The sequence below is a fragment of the Melozone crissalis genome, unplaced genomic scaffold (genome assembly GCF_028551555.1).
Source record: "Melozone crissalis strain CALT ecotype California unplaced genomic scaffold, PUWL_Pcris_2 ptg000008l_1, whole genome shotgun sequence".
NCBI classification, from domain to species: domain Eukaryota; kingdom Metazoa; phylum Chordata; class Aves; order Passeriformes; family Passerellidae; genus Melozone; species Melozone crissalis.
Window position 1 is genome coordinate 9753055 of NW_026535786.1, and position 19759 is coordinate 9772813.

The following is a 19759-nucleotide window of genomic DNA, read 5'->3' on the forward strand; positions in this document are numbered from 1 at the left end:
TCTGTGGGTTCCACACAAAAATAGTACCCGTAGCATCAGCAAAAATCTTCATGGAAAGGCAAGCCCATGGGGAAGTATCATGAAGGGGGAAAGCGAGCAGCATCCTCCTCCTGGTTGCAGCAGAGCAGCTTGGAGCCATAGTGACAAGGATGGGACAAAGGAATAACATGGACATTTTGTCATCATGAACTCAGAAGCAGATTGCTTCCACCTCCCTTAGCAAAACAGCAGCATCAATGAGAATAAACCAGAGATAATGGGGAGGGGAAACAAATTAGGCTGTCAATATCCTCTTCATGGAAATAATCTCAAGGTTGTTAGTCACACAGGGCTGCTTCACCCCTCTAATTTTCTCCTGTACGTGGGCTTTCATGTTCCTCTCATCGCCTCAGCGGCTCAGTGCCTGCACCATGTGCAGAGAAATCACAATTAAGCAAAGTGGCTGCATGTCATGATATATGGGACTACATCTCTGCTTCAGCAGCACAGAAAGCTAACGAAGAGTTGAGATTAAACACTGGGTTAATTAGTACGCTTAATTAGTTCACAGTTATTAAATCCTTTCAGACGCTCAGATAAATCTTTCAAAATACAACACATTCCTTGGTAATGCTACTGTGTACTTCCCCCTTCTCTCTCTCCACGTAGGTGCAGGGCTGGGAAGCTGTAGCCTTCCTCTTGCTGCTTAATGCAGGAGTAGTCTCCATCCAAGCCTCAGTGGCCCAGCATCAGTCCCTGAGACTACCCTTGAATCTGCAAGTTTGCCAATTTGCAAATTCGCAGTTTTTCTGAGAGGGGATGAGGCAGTGCCCTGCTAACATGGACAACAGTTAGCAGGAAACGAATAGTGTTGGGAAAAAAACAGGGAGCAATAGATTTTTTTAAATCCAAGAGACACACACAGATTCAGAGGTTTGTTGTGGACTTAATCACCCAGCAGTGTGTCCCTTTCCACGTCAACTTCCTCTGTGGATGCCGTAGGAAAGCAGGGCAGCCCTGCAGAAAGAAGGAGCAGGAGTGGGTGGAGGAACTTCTCACACAAGCTTTGGAGCACTGCCAGTTAAGTTGAGGGACAGGAAAGGCTCCTCCAGGCTCCTGTTATCAGTCTCCCATATTCACAGCACTGAATGATTACCCTGTGATTTCCATGTTCATCCCAACAATCCATGCTACTCCAGAGCAGAGAGCTGCTAAGGTCCATGGGGTCAGCTGACCTTCAGAGAGCCCTTGGCAGCACTGGGCTGCTCCCATAAAGGATTTATTTATGGCAGAGGAATCCAGTTTCTGAGATTACCTTGGAGACTTACCCAAAGCATTTATCATTTGGATAATGCAGGGCTCTGAACAACACCTGAGGTGCCATGAGAGCAGGCTCTGGGCAGGCTGGAAAACTGACACACATGGAGTATGCTGTTTTCATCATAGTTCTCTGGGAAACTGATGTTTGGGTCCAACAAAGAGCGTTACAACTTTTTCTGCACCAAGTCTTTTTTTTTCCCTAGTTATTAACAGCTGTGGTAGTGGGCAGGGAATTCAGGTTCTCCTGGTGCTGGAGACCTAAATCCATAGGCTGAGAATTAATAGGGGCAAAGGGCTACATTAGATGTGGCTTGCTTAAGGGAGTTTGCTAAGGAAAAAAACTAACAGTACAGGATTAAGCTTAGGGATATTCCTCATTGCACCAGGAAAAATATCCCTAAACAATGACTCACCCAGTAATTGTTTGTGATTCTAGTAATTATAAATTATTAGAAAGCAGAAAGCAAACGCTGGGATAAGCTACTGTTACTCAGCAAACCTGCATTTTGAGAATAAGAATAAAGCTTTTTGGAAGTTAATGTCTCTCTTTTTTTCCCCTGTGCAGTTGCAAAGAAAGGTATTTAATCCTTCTAAAAATAAGTATGAATGTGTCTGCTTCCAGAGTCTGCAAAATATGTCTGCATCAAAGCAATGTGGGGACATTTGGGAATAAGTAGCTAATTTAATACTCATAACAAACCATAGCCTAGGACTTTGTGTCAGAGAACTGGGCTGACCTTTCAGCAACTGATGATAGTTCTGAAATCACTTCTCATCAGTGAAAGCCCAATCTAACATCAGTTAAAATAAATTAAAAGCTATCACTGGCTTCTACGGATATTGGATTAGACGATACAAAACCCACTTGAATGCTGGGAACCCAATGAAATTATCATGGTAAATCTAAATTCTAGTGAAGTTTTACAGGCTTTAAAATATCTCTCTGCAGCCCCATTAAGAATGGATTTCTATTTAGCTCATGAATAATTCACTTCTTTTTCCTCTGATAGTATCATCATGAAATAAGCCAGCACAAAGCCCAATATTCCAGCCTCCTTTTTGCTCACATCAGATCCAGAGCACGTTTCTGTTGAAAGAACAGCCCAGAGAGTAAAGGCCTGAACATAGACACTGCTTCCCCTCAAAGTATCTCTTCTGATTTCCTGCCATCCCCATAAAGCTAGGAACAGCCCTTCCCAACACCTTTTCATCTCCCCAGTTCCAGCCACTTACCCTGGGCCATGGTGCTAGTGTGACTTCCAAAATGACCAGGATCTGGAAAGATTAACTTTCTTTTAGGAGTTGGTCCTCAAACACAACTTTGTCCATCTCCTCCTGCTCATTTTTGAAACACTTGATCTTCATTTCAGAAGGATAAAACCTTGTTGCAGAACAAACCTGCTAGCTGGGGTAGCCCCACAGCTCTGTTACCATGGGAGAAATTTTTGCTGTTCAACTGAAAAAGAGAGAGATGAAGAGTGCTGGCCAGTGCTCCTCAGGAATCACTCCTAGCCACAGGAGGAATGGATATCATACATATTACTCCCTCAAACCATTTGTCATTGCATCCTTTGTTCCAAGTGCACTGCCTTTAACATGACCTCACATTACACATCTCCCAGCCACATTCACCTTCAATCCTCTCTCTTTCTTCCCTCAGTGAAGGACCATCTTAGAAGAAAAATTCTGCTTCTACCAGAAACGTCTACTGGGAACATTTCATGTCTCCTAAACCCAGACATGAGTACAGAAGAACCATTATTTTTCATCACCCTTTTAAACCTCCCTCCCTGCAGACACCCTGACTACCGGCATCCTGCTTCCCAGCCCAGACTGACATTGCTACTCTGATCCACAAAGAGCACCAGTGCTCTCTGGAAAGCTTTTAGAAAGGTTCTGCTCTGCATGGCAAGAAATGAAACATACACAGCCATGTCTTTGCCAACCCCTGAAACATCTCCAGAACACCCAGTCTATGTACCAGAGAGGAACAGTGCTGGGAGTTAGCTGCAGCACTGCATCGACCCATAAGGACCTACTCGAAGAACCTGAGATCTGGGGTCATCCCTGGGGTTATGGTTTGTGGTTCTGATGGTGCCAAACTGCTGGCCAGTGAGGACAGCATCCAGCAGTGCAAAGAAGATGGGTAGCTATAGAAAATGGGGCCTACAACCCTGAGATTATGCTGTGAGATGTGTGGGTAAGGGATTTCCATGAGCCATTCCATGAGATATGTGGCTAAGGAATTCCTGGGGCATGAAGACTGGGGAAGGATGGTTAATCAGGTGAAGGCCAGGTGACCCTCACCACTGCAAGAGGTGAAAGAGGGAGTGATGCTAAGGTGCCATGGTTCTGTTCCACCCTTATGCAAGACCCACAGCCTCTGTGATCTCTCTCTTTGTTACTCTTGATATCCCTCATTACTAGACAAAGTGCCTGCCCCACCACTTAGGACAGCAGGAGCAGAAGATTTGACTACAGTCTCACCTCCATTTCCCCCAAAAGTATAGTGATACCATTTGGGTTTTGTAGAGAAGGATACTCACCTGGATGAGAAAAGTTCAAGTCTGGTCCAAAAACACTTGAGGCCAGACTTTCCTGTGTTATGCCCTTGCCTCCAATTGCCCACAGGTGGTCCTAGAGCAGATGGGTCTGAGGGGAAGGACCTTACCCCTTTCCTGGTGTGTTTAGACATTGTCACTAGTGCTATCTTCTAATACTTCCTTACATTAATTGTTTATGTGGTCTAAAGAGGGTTTAATGAATCAAACAACCTAGAAAAAATATTCTGGGCAGTATGGCAGAACAGGAGAAAAAACCCTATAGCTGAGAGCGGTAAGGAATGCACCATGTGTGACCAGGCACAGAGAACATGTAACATGCACTGAGCAGTCATTACACACATGTTTAATTCTCACATTAAGCCAGGAGTTCCCTGAACAGTAGAGGCCTAATTTCCTACAAATTCACATCCTGCATCTCTGCCTGACACTGCAGCAGCACCAGCCCCTTCCTGCACTGGGATTCTCTAAGAAACCACAGCACAGCAGTGTACCAACACACAGCAAAGCTCAGTGCTGGCTCTTACAGGAGGGGATGGTGATTAGCATTAAAACAAAATTAATTTTGCTCACTGAGGAGTACAAAGACATGTGTGCCTCTATGTTTCCATCCAGCACTGAGGCAGTATCCCATGTATGTCCAGGCAGTCTGCACAATTCCGTGCAGTGACACAGAGGTCAGATACTGGCAAAGCTGTCCTTGCTGCCTGAGGATGTGCTTCTATCCCTCCCTGTACCTCCCCTCCCTGTACCCCACCCCTGAGGTCTCCTGTCCTACCTCTCAGTGTCTTCTTATCCAGCTGGTTATGTCTGTGGCCCTGCCCTGCAGCTCTAATTCCTCAGGATGGTGTTTCAGGCAGGGCAGAGCTCAGGTCAGGACTGAGCCAGGGGTGGGGACATTGGCTTACTTGGAGCAAAAGCAGAGGTGAAGGAAGGCCCTGGCAAGCAGCTTTGGACTTTGAGAACAAGAAGCTTTTCATGCACAGATAAAAAGAATCACATGGGAAAGTCAAAAAAGCTTTCCTCTCTCTTTTCCACAAGCCCCTCTTGTTTCTTCCAAAAGCAGCCTCTGGCCAGCAATTCCTTTCTTACCTGGGACTTTACAGCAAGGTAAAGGGTTTGCCTCCCTGCAAGCAGTGTCACTACCAAAGCTGCCTCTCAGCACCTCCTGGCCCTGGAGCATCCCACTGCTGCTCTCTTGTGTGACCCTCAGTGCTGCAATGATCAAAGCACGGCAATGAGGCGACCTCTGACCACAAGCACAGCGGGCGTGTTCAGCTGCTGCCCTCCTGCAGGGAAGCTGCAGAACAGGGACAGGCAGGAATCAGGCAAGCAGAGCAGCAAAGGCTGGGCTGCATGGGGAAGCAGCACGGGCTTTACACATTTCAGAAAATCACAGAATTTTTTGGGTTGGAAGGGACATTATAATATCATTTAATTGCAACATTCCTGCCATGGGCAGGGAACTTCTCCATTAGACCAAGTTGATCAAGCCTCATTCAACCTGGCTTTGAACACTTCTAAGTTTGAGGCAGCCAACCTGGGCAACCTCTTCCAGAGCCTCACCACCCTCACAGCAGAGGATTTCTTTCTCGTGTGCAATCTAAATCGACACTCTTTCATTTTAAAACCATCATCCCTTATCTTTGCACTAAAGGTTTCTCTGTCTTTCTTACAAGCCCTCTTTAAGTTTGGAAGGCTGCAGTAAGGAAGAAGCCCTCTTCTCACCAGGCTGAGCAGCCCCAGCTGTCTCAGCCCATCTCCATAGCAAAGGTGCTCCAGCTCTCTGACCTCCTTTGTACTCAGTCCAACAGGTCCGTGTGTTTCCAGTGCTGATGACCCCAGAGCTGGATACTCCAGGTGGGGTCTCACAGGAGCAGGGGAAAAATCCCCTCCCTCACCCTGCTGGCCCCACTGCTGTGGATGCAGCCCAGGATATAATTGGCTTTCTGGGTTGCAAGAGCACATTGCTGGGTCATGGCCAATTTTAAGCCCACCCCTGTTGCCAAGCCATTCCCTGCAGGGCCGGAGACCCTGATGGCTGCTCCTCACCATCCACCCACAAGAGCTGGAAGGACAGAGGAGCATAAGCCTCAAAAAGAAACAGGAGAAAAGGTTTATTCATCATCAAGGCTTGAAGAGCATACCCAAGTAGTGCACCTCTTATCAGGAAAAGGGAGTGTAAAAAACGCTAATCACTTGTTTTTTAAAATTTTAAAAGTTTAGTTGTAATAAAATGGTCATAAAAATAATAATACAATTAGAGTAATAATAATTTGGACAATTTGAATTAGGACAATATTACACAATAGATACAAAGAGTTACAGACGTCCAGGTACCTTTTTCTGGGCAGCACGAGCCTGAAAAAGGACACCCATCAACAAAGAATTAACCCTTAAAAACAATAGCCTGTTGGATATTCATACACTTCATACATGATGCATAAATTCCACTCAAATACAGGATTCTGTCTGATCAGTGTCAGCTTTTTCCTCTGAATCCTAACAGCGCCTTGAGGCGGGAAGAAGTTCATTTCTTCTGATAAGGGAGCAATAAATTCTTTTTCTCTGAAAATTTCGGTGTCCTGTGGCTGCTATCTCGCTGCAAGTCCTTTCTTTAAAAGAAAAAGTATCCTACATAGCATAGTTTCTATTTTAACCTTTTCATAACTTAAAACTATATTTAACACATTATTTAAGAGAATCAATATAGCATTACTTTCTAACACAACACATAAAATATTCATTTTAATATTTGAGAAAAGCCAATCATAAAATAGGCATTTTTCACAGTGAGGAATAGGGGTACGAGAGAGTCACTGCTCCCTGGGAGACGCCCAGAAGGACGGGAGAGTGGCTGAAGGCCCCCGAGAAGCACCGCACGCCACCTTCAGATCGCGCTGCCGCTGAGGTGGTCCCCGCCACGGGGATCCCTTGTGTCCCAACACGGGATACCTCTCGTGGCCACGGAGCATCCTTGCTCCCACTCGCGGGGATGCCATTCCCACGTGTCCCGCTAGGAGCCGCCACCCCATAGGAAGAACTACATTTCCCAGGGCCGCTTGCGGCCGGGAGGCGGAACAGGCGGGCCGAGTCGCGCATTCTGTTCCGATTGGCTGGCCGGGGGCAGTAGGGGCGGCCATTGGCTGGGCGGGCGGTCACGTGGGGCGGCGGGAGGCAGGCGGACTCACGTGGGCCCGTGCGGGAGCCGGGAACCGGGAGCGGGCGCCGGGCTCGGGCCGGGCTCTGGGGAAGCGGCCCCGCCGGGCCTCGCCATGCTGTGCGCCCGGGGCGGGTGGCGGGCCCTGCGCCGCTGCGCCTCCCTGCCGCGGGCCGTGCGGCTGCGGGTGCGCGAGGCGCTGCGGGCGCGGGAGCCGGCGGAGGCGGTCAGAGTGCAGGTGTGTGTGCCCGGGGCCGGTCAGAGTGCGGGTGTGTGTGCGCCCCGGGGCTGGTCAGAGTGCGGGTGTGTGTGCCCAGGGCCGGTCAGAGTGCGGGTGTGTGTGCCCCCCGGGGCTGGTCAGAGTGCAGGTGTGTGTGCCCGGGGCCGGTCAGAGTGCGGGTGTGTGTGCCCAGGGCCGGTCAGAGTGCGGGTGTGTGTGCCCCCCGGGGCCGGTCGGAGTGCGGGTGTGTGTGCCCCCCGGGGCCGGTCGGAGTGCGGGTGTGTGTGCCCAGGGCCGGTCAGAGTGCGGGTGTGTGTGCCCGGGGCCGCTCAGAGTGCGGGTGTGTGTGCCCAGGGCGCCCGGCCTGACCCGGCCCGGGGCCGGAGGGGAGGGGAGGGCCTGGAGGGGCACGGCCCACGCCCGTGCTTCAGCGGGCGAAACGGGAGCCCTGCAGAGCGTTTTGCTGAGCTCCTGGATCTGCTGTGCCGCCGTGCCGAGCCGCTCCGTGTGTTCGTTCTCCCGCCCTGCTGTCGCAGCCCGCGGAGCCTTGGGGTCACTCGGCATGTGCGGAGCAGCGTTGTCACCGTGTTGGGTTGTGCTGAACGTGCTCTCCGCCGCGTTGGCTTTATCTGTTCCGGAGAGCGAGCCATTGCCTGTGTACTGCTGTTTTTAAAGCTTTTTCACAGGTCTTGTGCCACGTACCTCCAGGTTTAGAGCAGTGTCAGTAGAACCATCGGTAACACTTCCCCTGACGTTTGTATTTGGCTCCTCTTGTGAACCAAGATAGCCTGGAATTAATGGGCATTTTAGCTATGGGGCACTTTTCCTTGGGATGGGATTGTTCCCCTTTTTTGTGCTGTTTGCAACCGGCAGAGCGGTGGTTGCACACACAGAGTCCCTGCTTCCATGCAGGGCTATGCACTTGTCAGTATTTCTGGAGGAATATGAAAAGGACTGGGGTACTTGGTAACAGTTTTAAACGAAACTGAAAGAGGATTTAGATTTATAAGAAGGAAATTTCTCCCTGTAGAGGGGTGAAGCACTGGCACAGGTTGCCTAGAGAAGATGTAGCTGCCCCATCCCTGGAAGCGTTCAAGGCCAGGATGGGGCTTGGAGCAACCTGGTCTAGTGAACGGTGTTCCTGCCCATGGCAGTGGGGTTAGAACTGGATAACCTTTAAGGTCCCTTCCAATTCAAACCTTTCTGTGATTCTACTAACCCAAAAACCAGTTTGTAGCACGCTGGTATTCCTGCTCACACATAGGTTAAGCCTAATAGGGTAGGAAGAAGCTCATCCAGTGTTGGTTCTTTTTGGATGTAGTTTGAAGAATAATGCAAGCTAGAATAAACTGATGGTAAAGTTTGCAATAGTTCCATTCCTCTGCCTTCCTTGTCCTCCAGACCATTGCTGCTTTGCTCTTCCCCTTTGCTACCAAAATGTGGGGGTTGTATTAAAATGGGCTAGGAATCTGGTCTGGCCTAAATCGAACCTTATAATGGCCAGGTTGTTGGAATGTGCAGTCTAATTGTTAGAGTCAGGGTTGTCACTTTTATTGTACATTCATTCTGGTAGGTGTGAAGTGGTCAGAACATTGCTGCTGCAGCCTCTGCTGCTCCAATTCATGCCTTATGGGTATGCTTTTACTTCCTATTGCAGGATGCAAGACTCCTCCTCTTATTTAATAGCTTCCAGAACAGCTTGATGAGGTGGCAAAAAAAGCTCTTGAGAATGTTTCTTTGCTCATTTTTTGGTGTGTTTTGTTAAGGAGTGTTTGTGGGGAGGAAAAATACCTTCCATTATACATTAAACATGCATCCAGTATAACATACGTGGTGTGTTCCTGGAATACAGAGGATAAGCACAACAGCTTCAGGCATGTTACTGTAGGAAATACCTTTTACTTTCACCATACAAATAAGAGGATACCCAGATGATCATGTTTCTTGCATTAGTTCTTCCTTTGGATGGTTTACCCTGTCTGACTCACTAGATTCATGTCTTTAAAATCTTCAGTGGTTCTTACATAGAGTATGGAAAGCATGTTATACAAGCCTGTGTAATGCTTTGCCTGTGCTAGTAGTAGTTCTTAAAACTATAACACACTTTACTTCTGGTGCTGTTTAATCTTGGTTTGTTCTGTCTGGGTGACAGAAGTAGATGGATTTGCATTCGTTTGCCTGGTAAAAAATCCCTAAAGCACTTGCCCAGTTTGAAGTCATTGGGACTATTTGGTCCCTTCCAGTTAAGAAAAAGATGAAACTGGCTGGAAAAGAGGCAGTTTGGCTGTTTAATCAGCACTGGGTTTAGTTGTCTACAATATTGTTAGAATTTGATCTGCAAGGCTCTCAGCAGATAATTTTGCTTTGAAGGCCAGCTTTGTCTCAGGTCTGCTGAGCTGAGGAGCAGCTATGGGAGTTACATTTTGCATGCTATTACTATTGCTTGCTGCCTTGGTACTGACTTAATGTTTCCCATAAAAAAGTAATTAAAATTTATATGTCTTTAAAAAACTCAAATTAAGACATTTAGCCTGCACTGTACACGGTCAGTTTTCCTGGTTTTCTGTTACAAAGAATTGGGGTATCATTAGTTTTATTCTTTTCATGAAACTCAACAAAGTATTTCTAAATTTTTTTCTTAATAGCTTTTTTTTTTCTCCATGGGCTCAATGAAGCAGTCTTGGTTTTTGAGATGAAAGGAAAAACATCCAAGGCAATAATTTTTATTTTTGTTTTGCATGAATACGTAGTTTTTCATGTGAATCTGTTGGCTTCAACATTGTTTTAGCAGTCCAGCATTTTAGGGCACATAAACCAGTAGTGAACAGATTGGAAGATTTGAAACATTGGAACCTTACTACAAGGATGCAACAACAAAACTGATACTGGAAACCATCAGAATGGTCTTGAGTGTATTGTAATGAAGAATAGTGCATTACTGGTCTCTCCTGTTTTAGTAAGAAGAGTTTGGAAGGGACATCACCTATAGGAATATGTACTTTGCCAAAACACTTTACATCTTCAGAGCACTTCATTGCTTTCTGTATTCTCAGCTCCCCAAAGGTGCAGGTACATCTTTTTAATCCTTGCTGTTCTCAGGAAGAGACTCTGCCTCAGAAGGATGTCTCTGCCTAAGGATTCGTTTCTCTCTGCTTTGGAGTCAAAAGAAAAACTGACATTAACTTTTTTCTTTGTGTTTTTTATTATCATTAATTTTTTTGCCTCTAAAGAAGCAGTTACTTTGATTTCAGTAAGAAGCTGAAGTAGGCCTGAAGCGGTGTGTCCAGCTCAGCTGGAAGAAGAGCATGAGCACACAGCGTTCCTGCCAAAAAATAACAAATCTCTTTTTCTTTTACCTCTAGGGCTGGGTTCGCTCTGTCCGATCCCAGAAGGAAGTTTTGTTCCTGCACATAAATGATGGGAGTTCTTTGGAAAGCCTCCAGGTGGTTGCTGATCCCAGCCTGGAAAAGAGGTAGGTCCATTTGAAATAGCTGGAGAAATACATGTGCTGAGCTGTGCTTGGAGGGGTCTGCTTAGGCCTCCTTCCCTGTGCCAGGGACTGGCCAGCCACATTTGTCTCCACCAAGAGCCTCTTGTGATAAAAACCTGTCACTGTTCTCCCTGCTTATCCAACATTCCTGCCTTGTTCTAAATTCTTCTATAGCTTTGTGAGTCTCTTCCCGTTCCCACCTCTGCATTTAATAATTTTTCATTTCATCAGTTAAGCTCTATGGCTACAGCATCTCTTGTGATCCTCAGTAATCCAGCTAAATTAACAGGAATCTCTCTTCTGAATGTAGTTGTATCAGCACCTAGTTAAGCTGTTGTTTTTTCTTTGTTTCTTAGAGACCTGACTTTTGGAAGTGCAGTGGAAGTGCAAGGGAAGCTTGTCAAAAGTCCTCATAAGATGCAAAACATGGAGCTGCAAGCTGAAACCATTCATGTGGTGGGACCTTGTGATATTTGGGTATGTCTCTGTAGCAGAAGGGGTAGGACTGCTAGAAATCAATTCTTGAAGGGCCAAGTATCCAACAAAACATGCTTGAAACTGTATTTTCTTTAAGTCTGAGTGATCCTGCAGACTTTGATTTGTCAGCAGTGTCTGTAGGGTGCATCAAAAGAGAAAAATTGGATCACCATGAAAGCTCTTTTCTGTGACAAAACCATTTCTCCATGGAGAATATGCACAGGCTGACTGTTAGAAGTATGCCTTTGTCCCACCCTGAAGCACTTACCTGTGCAGGTGGCTTACCATGGATTGGAGAAACAGTGGAACTGGCAAGACACTCCAGGTTGTGCAGCTGGAAGAGCCAAATCTGCCACAGGCACGTTCAGAACCAGCTTGCTGTTGCAGCAGTGAGGTGAACAGCTGGCTTTCAGAGGGGCTCAACATCCCAAAGGTGGAGTGTTTTAGAATGCTGATACTTCCTCTCATGTTCATGGATCTTGCTCTGCTGTATGCATTGTAAAATACACAAAATAAGCAGAGAGGATAGGCAAAAGCATCTAGCTCTTCTGTGCTCTGTAATGGTGACTGAGTTTTAGTAGGGAGAGATGGCATTCTGTGAATAGCAATAAAACTGCATGGACTCCCAAGTTCTCATCCTCTTACTTTGATTTCCTTGTTGTTTCCAGTCATTTCCCCTGAAAATGAGGGAGAGGCACCCGCTGGAGTACGTCCGACAGTTCCCTCACCTGCGCTGCAGGAACAACACGCTGGGCGCCCTGCTGCGAATCCGCAGTGAGGCCACTGCCAGCATCCACTCCTTCTTCCAGGTAATCCCCTCTGTACCCAGCCTCTCGAGTAGAACACTCCACCCAGGCTGGCTCTATGGGAGCAGGTTAGCAGGGAAGGAGCATGACATGGATTTTGCACGCAGTGGTTTTCTTTCCAGGCCAGAGCCTGGCTGCACCTTGGCCAGACTGTTGCTTATGCAGTTGGTTATGTTGGTTAGTGCATCTGTGACCTGTCAGTGTCTTTCCACCCATTTCCTGTTATTTATCCCTTTCACAGAGTTGCAGTATAATTGCCTGCAAGTGTGTGGTCTGTGGAACACAACATAATATGATTGTGTTTAACCCATCCTCTGCAGTGACCTTATGGTCCTTGGACAGAAACCTCCGCCCACATGGAAAAATCTGTGATGCAGGAACACAGACCAACTGACTCAGAGCTTCATGTTATTCTCAGTTCTTGCCTCTTACTGCAATACAAGTCTGTGTGGATGCTGTTGGCTGACATTATGAGACTCCTGGTCTGGTGCATTTGAAACTCATGGGTGGGAGCCACCTGTGATTTCTCTATGTGCCACTCTTAAGCTGTGAGCACAGCACAGACTTTTTGCAGGCAGGGGAGCAGTGAATTGGCTCTGATGCCAGATGTCACATAGATTCTAGTCACATGTGTGACTAGAAAAAGAAAGGTAGTAAGTCCTTTAGCACACCTGAGCCTTTCTTTAAAGCTGTTCCTGGAAATAAGCATGTTTTAGTTTAGATAAGCTGGCTTTAGATAGAATAGAATCACATTCAGATAATTCTGATGACAAAATTCATCTGTAATAATTAGTGTGGCCTAAGAAACCGATTAGAAATGTTCAGATGAATTTCTGGTTCCAGGTTTGCTGGTCTTTGTTGCCTGCAATGGCAAAGAAGGTTTGCTTGCTCTGAGATCTGCCTGTGTGGAATTGCATGGTGTTTGAATGAGTTTTGTGGGTTTTGTTGGAGTGGGGTAGTGGGTCCCATGTCCGGTAAAGCTGCTGGTTTCAGGATTGTGCCTGCTCCCAAGACAGAGGCCAGCCCTGTTGGGAATCAGTCTGTGCCGGTGTCGTGCCACTAGATGGCATTGCCTACAACGCTTTGTGCTTCCAAACCTGGACGCCGCAGGCAGCCGAGGTATATAACAGCCTTATTCAGGCTTTGCTTTTCCAAACCAGCTCCTGCTGAGGCTCTGACAATCCTTCCTGTTTACAGTGCTCAAGAGCAGAACTCTATTTTGTAATAGACTCTATCATCAATTTAGCAGCAGCAGCTACTCTAAAGTTATTTTTAAAGGAATAAGGCAAGATTTGGTCCCAGACCTGATATTTATAAATGCTTGTGTGAGAACTCTCCTAGTACCAGGAATGTCTGTGGTTTTATTCTGTCTCTAATGGAAGGAAGTCTTAAAATTGCCACTTGCATCATCCCAAGAATATGGCAATTTCCAACTTGACAATGTCAGAACATACCATAGCTACAAAGTATAATTTGGCCATTTTCACTGGGCAAAGCTGTAAGGAGCTTAATGGTGGAAGAAAATAAGTGGAGCTGTTTGAATACACAAAATTATCAAGACTCTCTGTAACTTTAAAAACCTCTCTGTTTTAGCCTGTTCATTTCCAGGAATGAATGACTAGTGCCGAGTGCCTTTGGTTTGGATGTTGAAAGCTAAAATGTCCTTTTTTAATCTTCTGAGAATTGTGGTCCTTGTGGGATAGGAACATTGTTCCTAGGCACAGTAAGATAGTTGCATTGTGAATGGCAAATTCCATTCTGTACATTAAGTTCCAGGTTTGTGAGAGCCAGTAATGCAACTCGAATTATTTTAGAAGCGTTTATAATGGGAATTATCCAAGAGGTTTTATGGGGATTCTCTTATTTCAGAACTGTGCAGTTTGCATTACTTTCCAAAGCATGTAAGGGATCTTCTATGTGAAATGTGCTTCTTTACAGCAACTGCTACCACTGTATAAGGAATTTAGGCATTTTTAAACATCTCATGTGGAGCTGGGAGGCCATGTCACCAGCAGGGCCCTGAATATGCAGGGAACTGTGTGAGAAGCCTGCATTTTGTACTGGTAGACTGAAACTTCCTTCTCCAGGCAAAGCAAGTAGCTCTGGATCCAAGACTTCCTTCTGTGCAGTAACTGGATCCCAGTGAGGGGCCAACGTCCTTGCACCTGTAACCAAGGTAGCCTAGAGCTGACTGCAGGGACTTTGCTCCCTCTTGGTTGTGTTACTGGACTCCCAAAATGCATTGCATGTCCATATGAGGTTTTTGTTCCAAATTAATTTTAGAGTGGGCAGTAAATACTACTACTGTCTTCCTAGTCCCTTAACAAGCTGGTGATAAGGACCAGGACCTCTCATGTGACTGGCTGAGTTGTATTATTCTGGTAAAAGCTGTGAAGCTAAGATGTATCCATCCACTAAATGTTGGGTTGCAGCTGTTTTAAAAGCCATGGCTGCACTGCAGAGAAATCCAGACAACAGGGGCTCTCTTCATTCAGCCTTACTGGTTTCAGAGGCCTCTGCTGGATTTATGAACTATTACATGAACGTGTAATTCTGCAGGTACCTAGACCACAAGCAAGCCAGGGTATACCCTGTCTCTTAAAATCAGTTTGACTTCAGTATCTTAGAAGATGCAAAGTAGGACTGACACTTTATGGGTGGTTGGGTGTTTTTAAGGTCTCTTTCATCCAATACGTGATTTTTGTCATCCAACACATTTGGTCAAGTCTCTTAATGCAGCACACAAAGTGTGTCCTTGCCTACCACTGTCTTCCAAAAAGCTGAAAGAAACAAAGTGTTGAGGTCTTAGGGATGAATTTGATTGAAACTGCCCAAAACTATAAAAATGCTGGAGGAGGTGAAAAGAAAGGAGAATGGTATGGAAATAGGCCATTGCAAAAAACTCATAGTAATGACATAAATCTCTTTTGGTTTTGAAACCTGGAGGAAAACACACAGATAGTAAACAATGATGTGTAAATCATGGTAGCATTTAGTTTGTCATCTGTCCCAGAAGCTGCCCAAAAGACTCCATGTGCTGTCCTGGCTAGGGGCTAATGGCCTAGTTATGTGTACTGGTTGATGTCATCCTTCAGGGTGACAGCTGTTAACTTTGCTGTTCTGTCTGTTCCAGGATAATGGATATGTGCATATTCATACCCCCATAATTACATCCAATGACTGTGAAGGTGCTGGGGAACTCTTTCAAATTGAGGTAAGTTGGGTTTCATAAAGTTTGGTTTGGTTTTTTGTTTTTTTCAAAGCAGTTCTTGAGTTATTAAAGGTTAGAGGAAATATTTCTCTTCATAAACCCTTTTATGTACTTCTGTGATTTTTTTTAATAAAGAAATCCTTTGTTTCAACTAATAATTTAGACAGTTAAACAGATACATTATCTTTTATTTTATTGCTATTTTGTGCGTTAATCAGCACCTTTTGTACTGATGAGGTTGTTCTATTCCTGGTGCTGTGGAAAAATTTACAAAGAATAACAGAGGGAGGTGAAACATCTTAATAAACAGGATGATGTGATCATAAGAGCCCAAGAGATGGGATGGGCCATTCAGGACAGACTACTACACTCAAGTATTTCTTAGCTTTGAAACAAAGAATATAATTAATCATGAGATAATTCTTTAAAAAAAAGTTAGCAGTATCTGAAACTCCTTTTCACCAGCTTGTACTTACAGGTTTCTCCCTACAAGCTACTCCTGTTGTGTGCTAGAATTCTCCCCCCATATTGTCGAGTTTCTCCATAAACACCAAATTACTGCCACAATCTGTTGTTATAAGAGTACTTCACATCATGGGTCAGAACCTCCTGTGAAACTGAAACATAGCCATAACCACTAGGATCTCCCCCACAGATTTCTCATGATTCCTGACCCCACAGTCATTAATCATACAGAATCCTACTGCCTGTTATACTTCTGTATCTGAAATTCAGTCTTCTGTCTCAAACAACGGCATCCATTGCCTCGTATGTGCGTTGTCTCCAGCTTTGCTGGTGATTCATCTGTAAGCAAAAGAAAATTTGTTGAGGTAGCAGTTACTTGCTGTGAGATCATGTCTTCCACTCTGCACAGCCTTGTGACAAAAAAAGCTTCTGTCTGCTTGTTCTCCAGGATCTCAAGGTCTAACCTGTGCTACCAGTGATTCCCTTCCAGACCAGTACGTGTGGCTCAGCTCTTTGCTTGCTGGAACAATAGGGTTGATTAGCTAAACTAAATTGTTCCTGTTTAATTGAGATGCCTTAATGCTACCCAAGGTTCACTCCAGGCTGTTGCATGCAAATTAAGACGTGAAAACAAGTGACACTTAATGATGGAAACATTATGCAGTTTGCAGCTGTACAGTGTTTTGCGTCTTCGGGACAAATTGTATCCACTTGAAAGCTGTAGAGGATGCAGGACTGCAGCGTAGGTGGCTGGTGGTGACAGCAGCCCTGATGCAAATGCTGATTGAGGTGCTAAACTGTGAGCCTGAAACTTGTATAAACTGGATCTTATCTAAATGCGTGGTTCAAGGTGGATATTTTATTCCTCTCCAGTGGGATTGCTGAGGTGCAAATAGTACCTGTCTTGGAGAAATGTGACTACAGCTGTGCTTGAAAGGTGTGCACTAAATGCCAAGTCAGGCCCCATTAAATGGCCTGTGCCATAAAGGAAGGAATTCACAAACCCACTTGCTGCTGGGAGGAGGGGAGTTCTCCCTGATTTCCTGTTTTTTTCTTTGATTACAGCTTCACTGTCTGGCTTAATTTAGGACTTAGTTTTGTTTCTGCAAAGCCCTATTCACAACTGGTCCTGGCTAGCAGAATTCTAAGGCTGCCTGCTATCCTGCTGGGGTCACGTCACTCCACTGGAGCACTGATACTATTTTTTGACAGTGAAAACATGGAGAAGATTGAGCCTGCCTTGTATGTGATGTGATGTATGTGATGCTGTCAGACACAAAATAGGAGTCACAGAAGGGTGTCAGACATAATAATAAGGGTATGGTGTTTGCAGCAAAGCCCAGAATCTTCATGTGCTTTTAACCAAACCAACTATTGAGACATTCTTGTCTGCTGTATTCAGTCACTTTTTAAACTAGCCTTTAATTCACTGTTTGAACAGGACAAGGGAGAATACAAATTGATGTTCCACTTATATTTGAGGAGGAGCTAAGATTTCTGGTGATGGGAGTTGATGAAAACAGCCTTCAAATTAGATTATTCAGTTTCAAAAAATCTTTAAATCCCGTTCTTTAAGTTTTAAGACCCGTCTTCTAGCTGCAGCCAGCATTGGTGTCCTATTACTCCTGAATTTGTAGTAGTTGCAGTACATCTGCTGTTAACAGGTTGGAGTTTTTCTGCCTTTTGGGTTTGTTTCTTTTTTTTTTTAGCTCCCTTGGGCAGTGTGTAGAACTAATAGTCTCACCAGTTTTGCTGATCTGCTGCAGGTGAAGTAAGTTGAAGACTTTAGTTGCATAGCCTTTAGGACCCAAGTAGAGGCTGCTTTTGTACCCACTGTGTACTATTGCCTTTAAATAGCTGTTTTCTGTTACTAGCACAATTTTAATTCTTTGACTAACATCTGATGGCTGCTCAGGCCTGTGCATTCTTTTGAAAGGATGGAAAATGAAGAGAGTATGAATATGTTCTTACATGTGAGTTGAAGAAATGGGGAAAAATGTATCTGAAGTTAGAATGAAAAGGCTTTTTGAAATGTGGTCTTTGATTCCCAAAACTCTTAATCCTGTAGGATTTGTGTTTGTTTATATGTTCAGCTTCCTCATTATCTTTGTTTGGTTTTGGATTTACTGATGAGTCTGTACATAGCTTTGAGTCTCATATTAGGACTTGGGATGGAGGAGAATCCATATTCCCTCTCTGCTGGGCAAATCAACTAAATGTTTTTAAAATGAAGTACTGTAATGGTGAAAAGAGTGCAGTAAGCAGAGGACATTTTAAAGAATAAATAAGTCACAAGATGGCTAACAACTCCAGAGGAAACTTTTCCACCTGAAAAGTGTAGGCTTGAGGAGAAACTGCCAGAAGTGTGAAGACTACTAGACAGAACCTAACCCACATCAGCAACACCATCTTGTAGCTTTCTGCACTGTTGACAGTGTCTTCCTGTAGTGGGAGCATGTAGGGGAGAAAGCATCTTGTTTGTGCTTCTTTCTATAAAGTAAATATATTGAAAATACTAGAAGAAGTTTGACTGTTGAAAGCAGTGTTTTAGTATCATCCAGAGCAGGATGAGGTAATTCTTGAAATAGGGTGAATGCAGATCAGCAGGGGCAGATAGCCCTTTTTCTATTTTAATCTGAAAATAATTCCCCTATACCAGCAGTTTTAGCACCTACACCTCAGCACAGATTCTTTCCTTGCTTTTTTTGTTTTTTGGTTATTTTTCTTTTTTATTTCTTCTGAAGTCTAGAATTCTTAGCAGCATTTTATGTTGCAAGAAACTTTACCCAGTCCCCTTCTGTGGCTGCGTCCTAAGAAATTTGCCGTACTTTCATCCTTGTGACCCAGCTGCATGTCTGTTCCCTGCTATTTTCAGTAGCCTCCCACTCTGTCTGCAGTGTTGAAGACTCCCTGTTTTCTGAGTCTCTTGCTCTCTTTTCCACTTTGCTGCCTGGAAAATTTTCTTTGTATGGCCGCTTTCATCTGATGTGGAGAAGGTAAAGGCTTCTCAGTGCTCTGTAAGAGCCTGTGTGGCCCAGGACACTCCAGCTGGTTCAGTGTGGGTCTCCACAGCCACTTTCCCTGCTGCCTAGCTGCAGCCTTTTAAGGGAACTCAGTGTTTGAGTTCCCAACGCAGTGAGTTCCAAAGTATAACAGCTGTATCATGCATTCACAGCTCCTTAAAGAAGATCTCACAAGTAGTTTTTATTACCTGTGGCTATATTCCTTCCTGGGACCACTCTATATACGTAAGAAGTGCTGCACTCTCCCTGTTAGAGGTAAAATGTGCTCTGTGTGAGCTTTGTCTCTTCCCATGCACACCTCATGGCACCTGGCTGATCAGGCCATTTCAGGGTCTGGATCCGGCCATTTAATTGCTTGAAAGGACATTTAACTGTGAGCTTGAAGAACTGTATCTGGACAGTTCTTCTCTAAAATGCATCTGGAGATTGAGTTTTCGAGGGTTTTTTGACCCTCGCTCACACGAATCAATGTCAAAGTTTTTAGGGTCCTGATGGTGCAGGTTTGTGGCTGTGCCAGCTGTGGCACCAGCAATATGTACCTGCTCCTGAAGATGCAGAAACTTACTCCTACCATCCCTTTGGTACTACTGAAAAATATCCTTGTCAGCACCAAAAAAGGCTGGGATCTGCTGGGGAGGATCACAGTTAAACACAACAGTATTTGTGTCTGTAAGGTGTTTTCCCTTTTAGAGCTGTGTGATGGTCTGGGAGGCAGCCAGTGCCTGAGAGACTGGTACTTCAGGGAAGTGCTCAGCAGGGATCAGAGTAAGCTGGACCTGAGCTGAGGGACAGCTGGCTTTTTCATGTTCTAGCTCTCCCAGTTTCTCCTCATTTCTACCTGATTCAAATCTGCCTGTCCAGTCCGTATTTATGAGATGTTATGCATTCCAGTACATGTTTATGAGATGTGTGTCTCAGCAGAACCAGCTGCTGTTGCTCAGTGCAAGTCCAGCTGGTCAGAATTAGGACTGGAATTGCAAGGAGGACTTCTTAGAAGTTAGGAATTTTGCAGGGGTTGTCTGAAAAGCAAAATCCAATAATGTTTAT

At 45.1% G+C, this 19759-nt stretch overlaps 1 protein-coding gene across 2 annotated transcripts in view; it reads left to right on the forward strand.

Annotated features, from left to right (window-relative positions):
- The first annotated feature begins 7135 nt into the window (after positions 1-7135).
- Positions 7136-19759, forward strand: part of NARS2 (asparaginyl-tRNA synthetase 2, mitochondrial) — a 48967-nt gene continuing 36343 nt past the window's right edge. For both annotated transcript variants that reach the window (XM_054270064.1, XM_054270065.1), the window contains exons 1-5: positions 7136-7258; positions 10603-10712; positions 11087-11207; positions 11876-12016; positions 15147-15227. In XM_054270064.1, coding sequence (XP_054126039.1) covers positions 7136-7258; positions 10603-10712; positions 11087-11207; positions 11876-12016; positions 15147-15227 — 576 coding nt within the window. The remainder of the gene's footprint in view (positions 7259-10602; positions 10713-11086; positions 11208-11875; positions 12017-15146; positions 15228-19759) is intronic.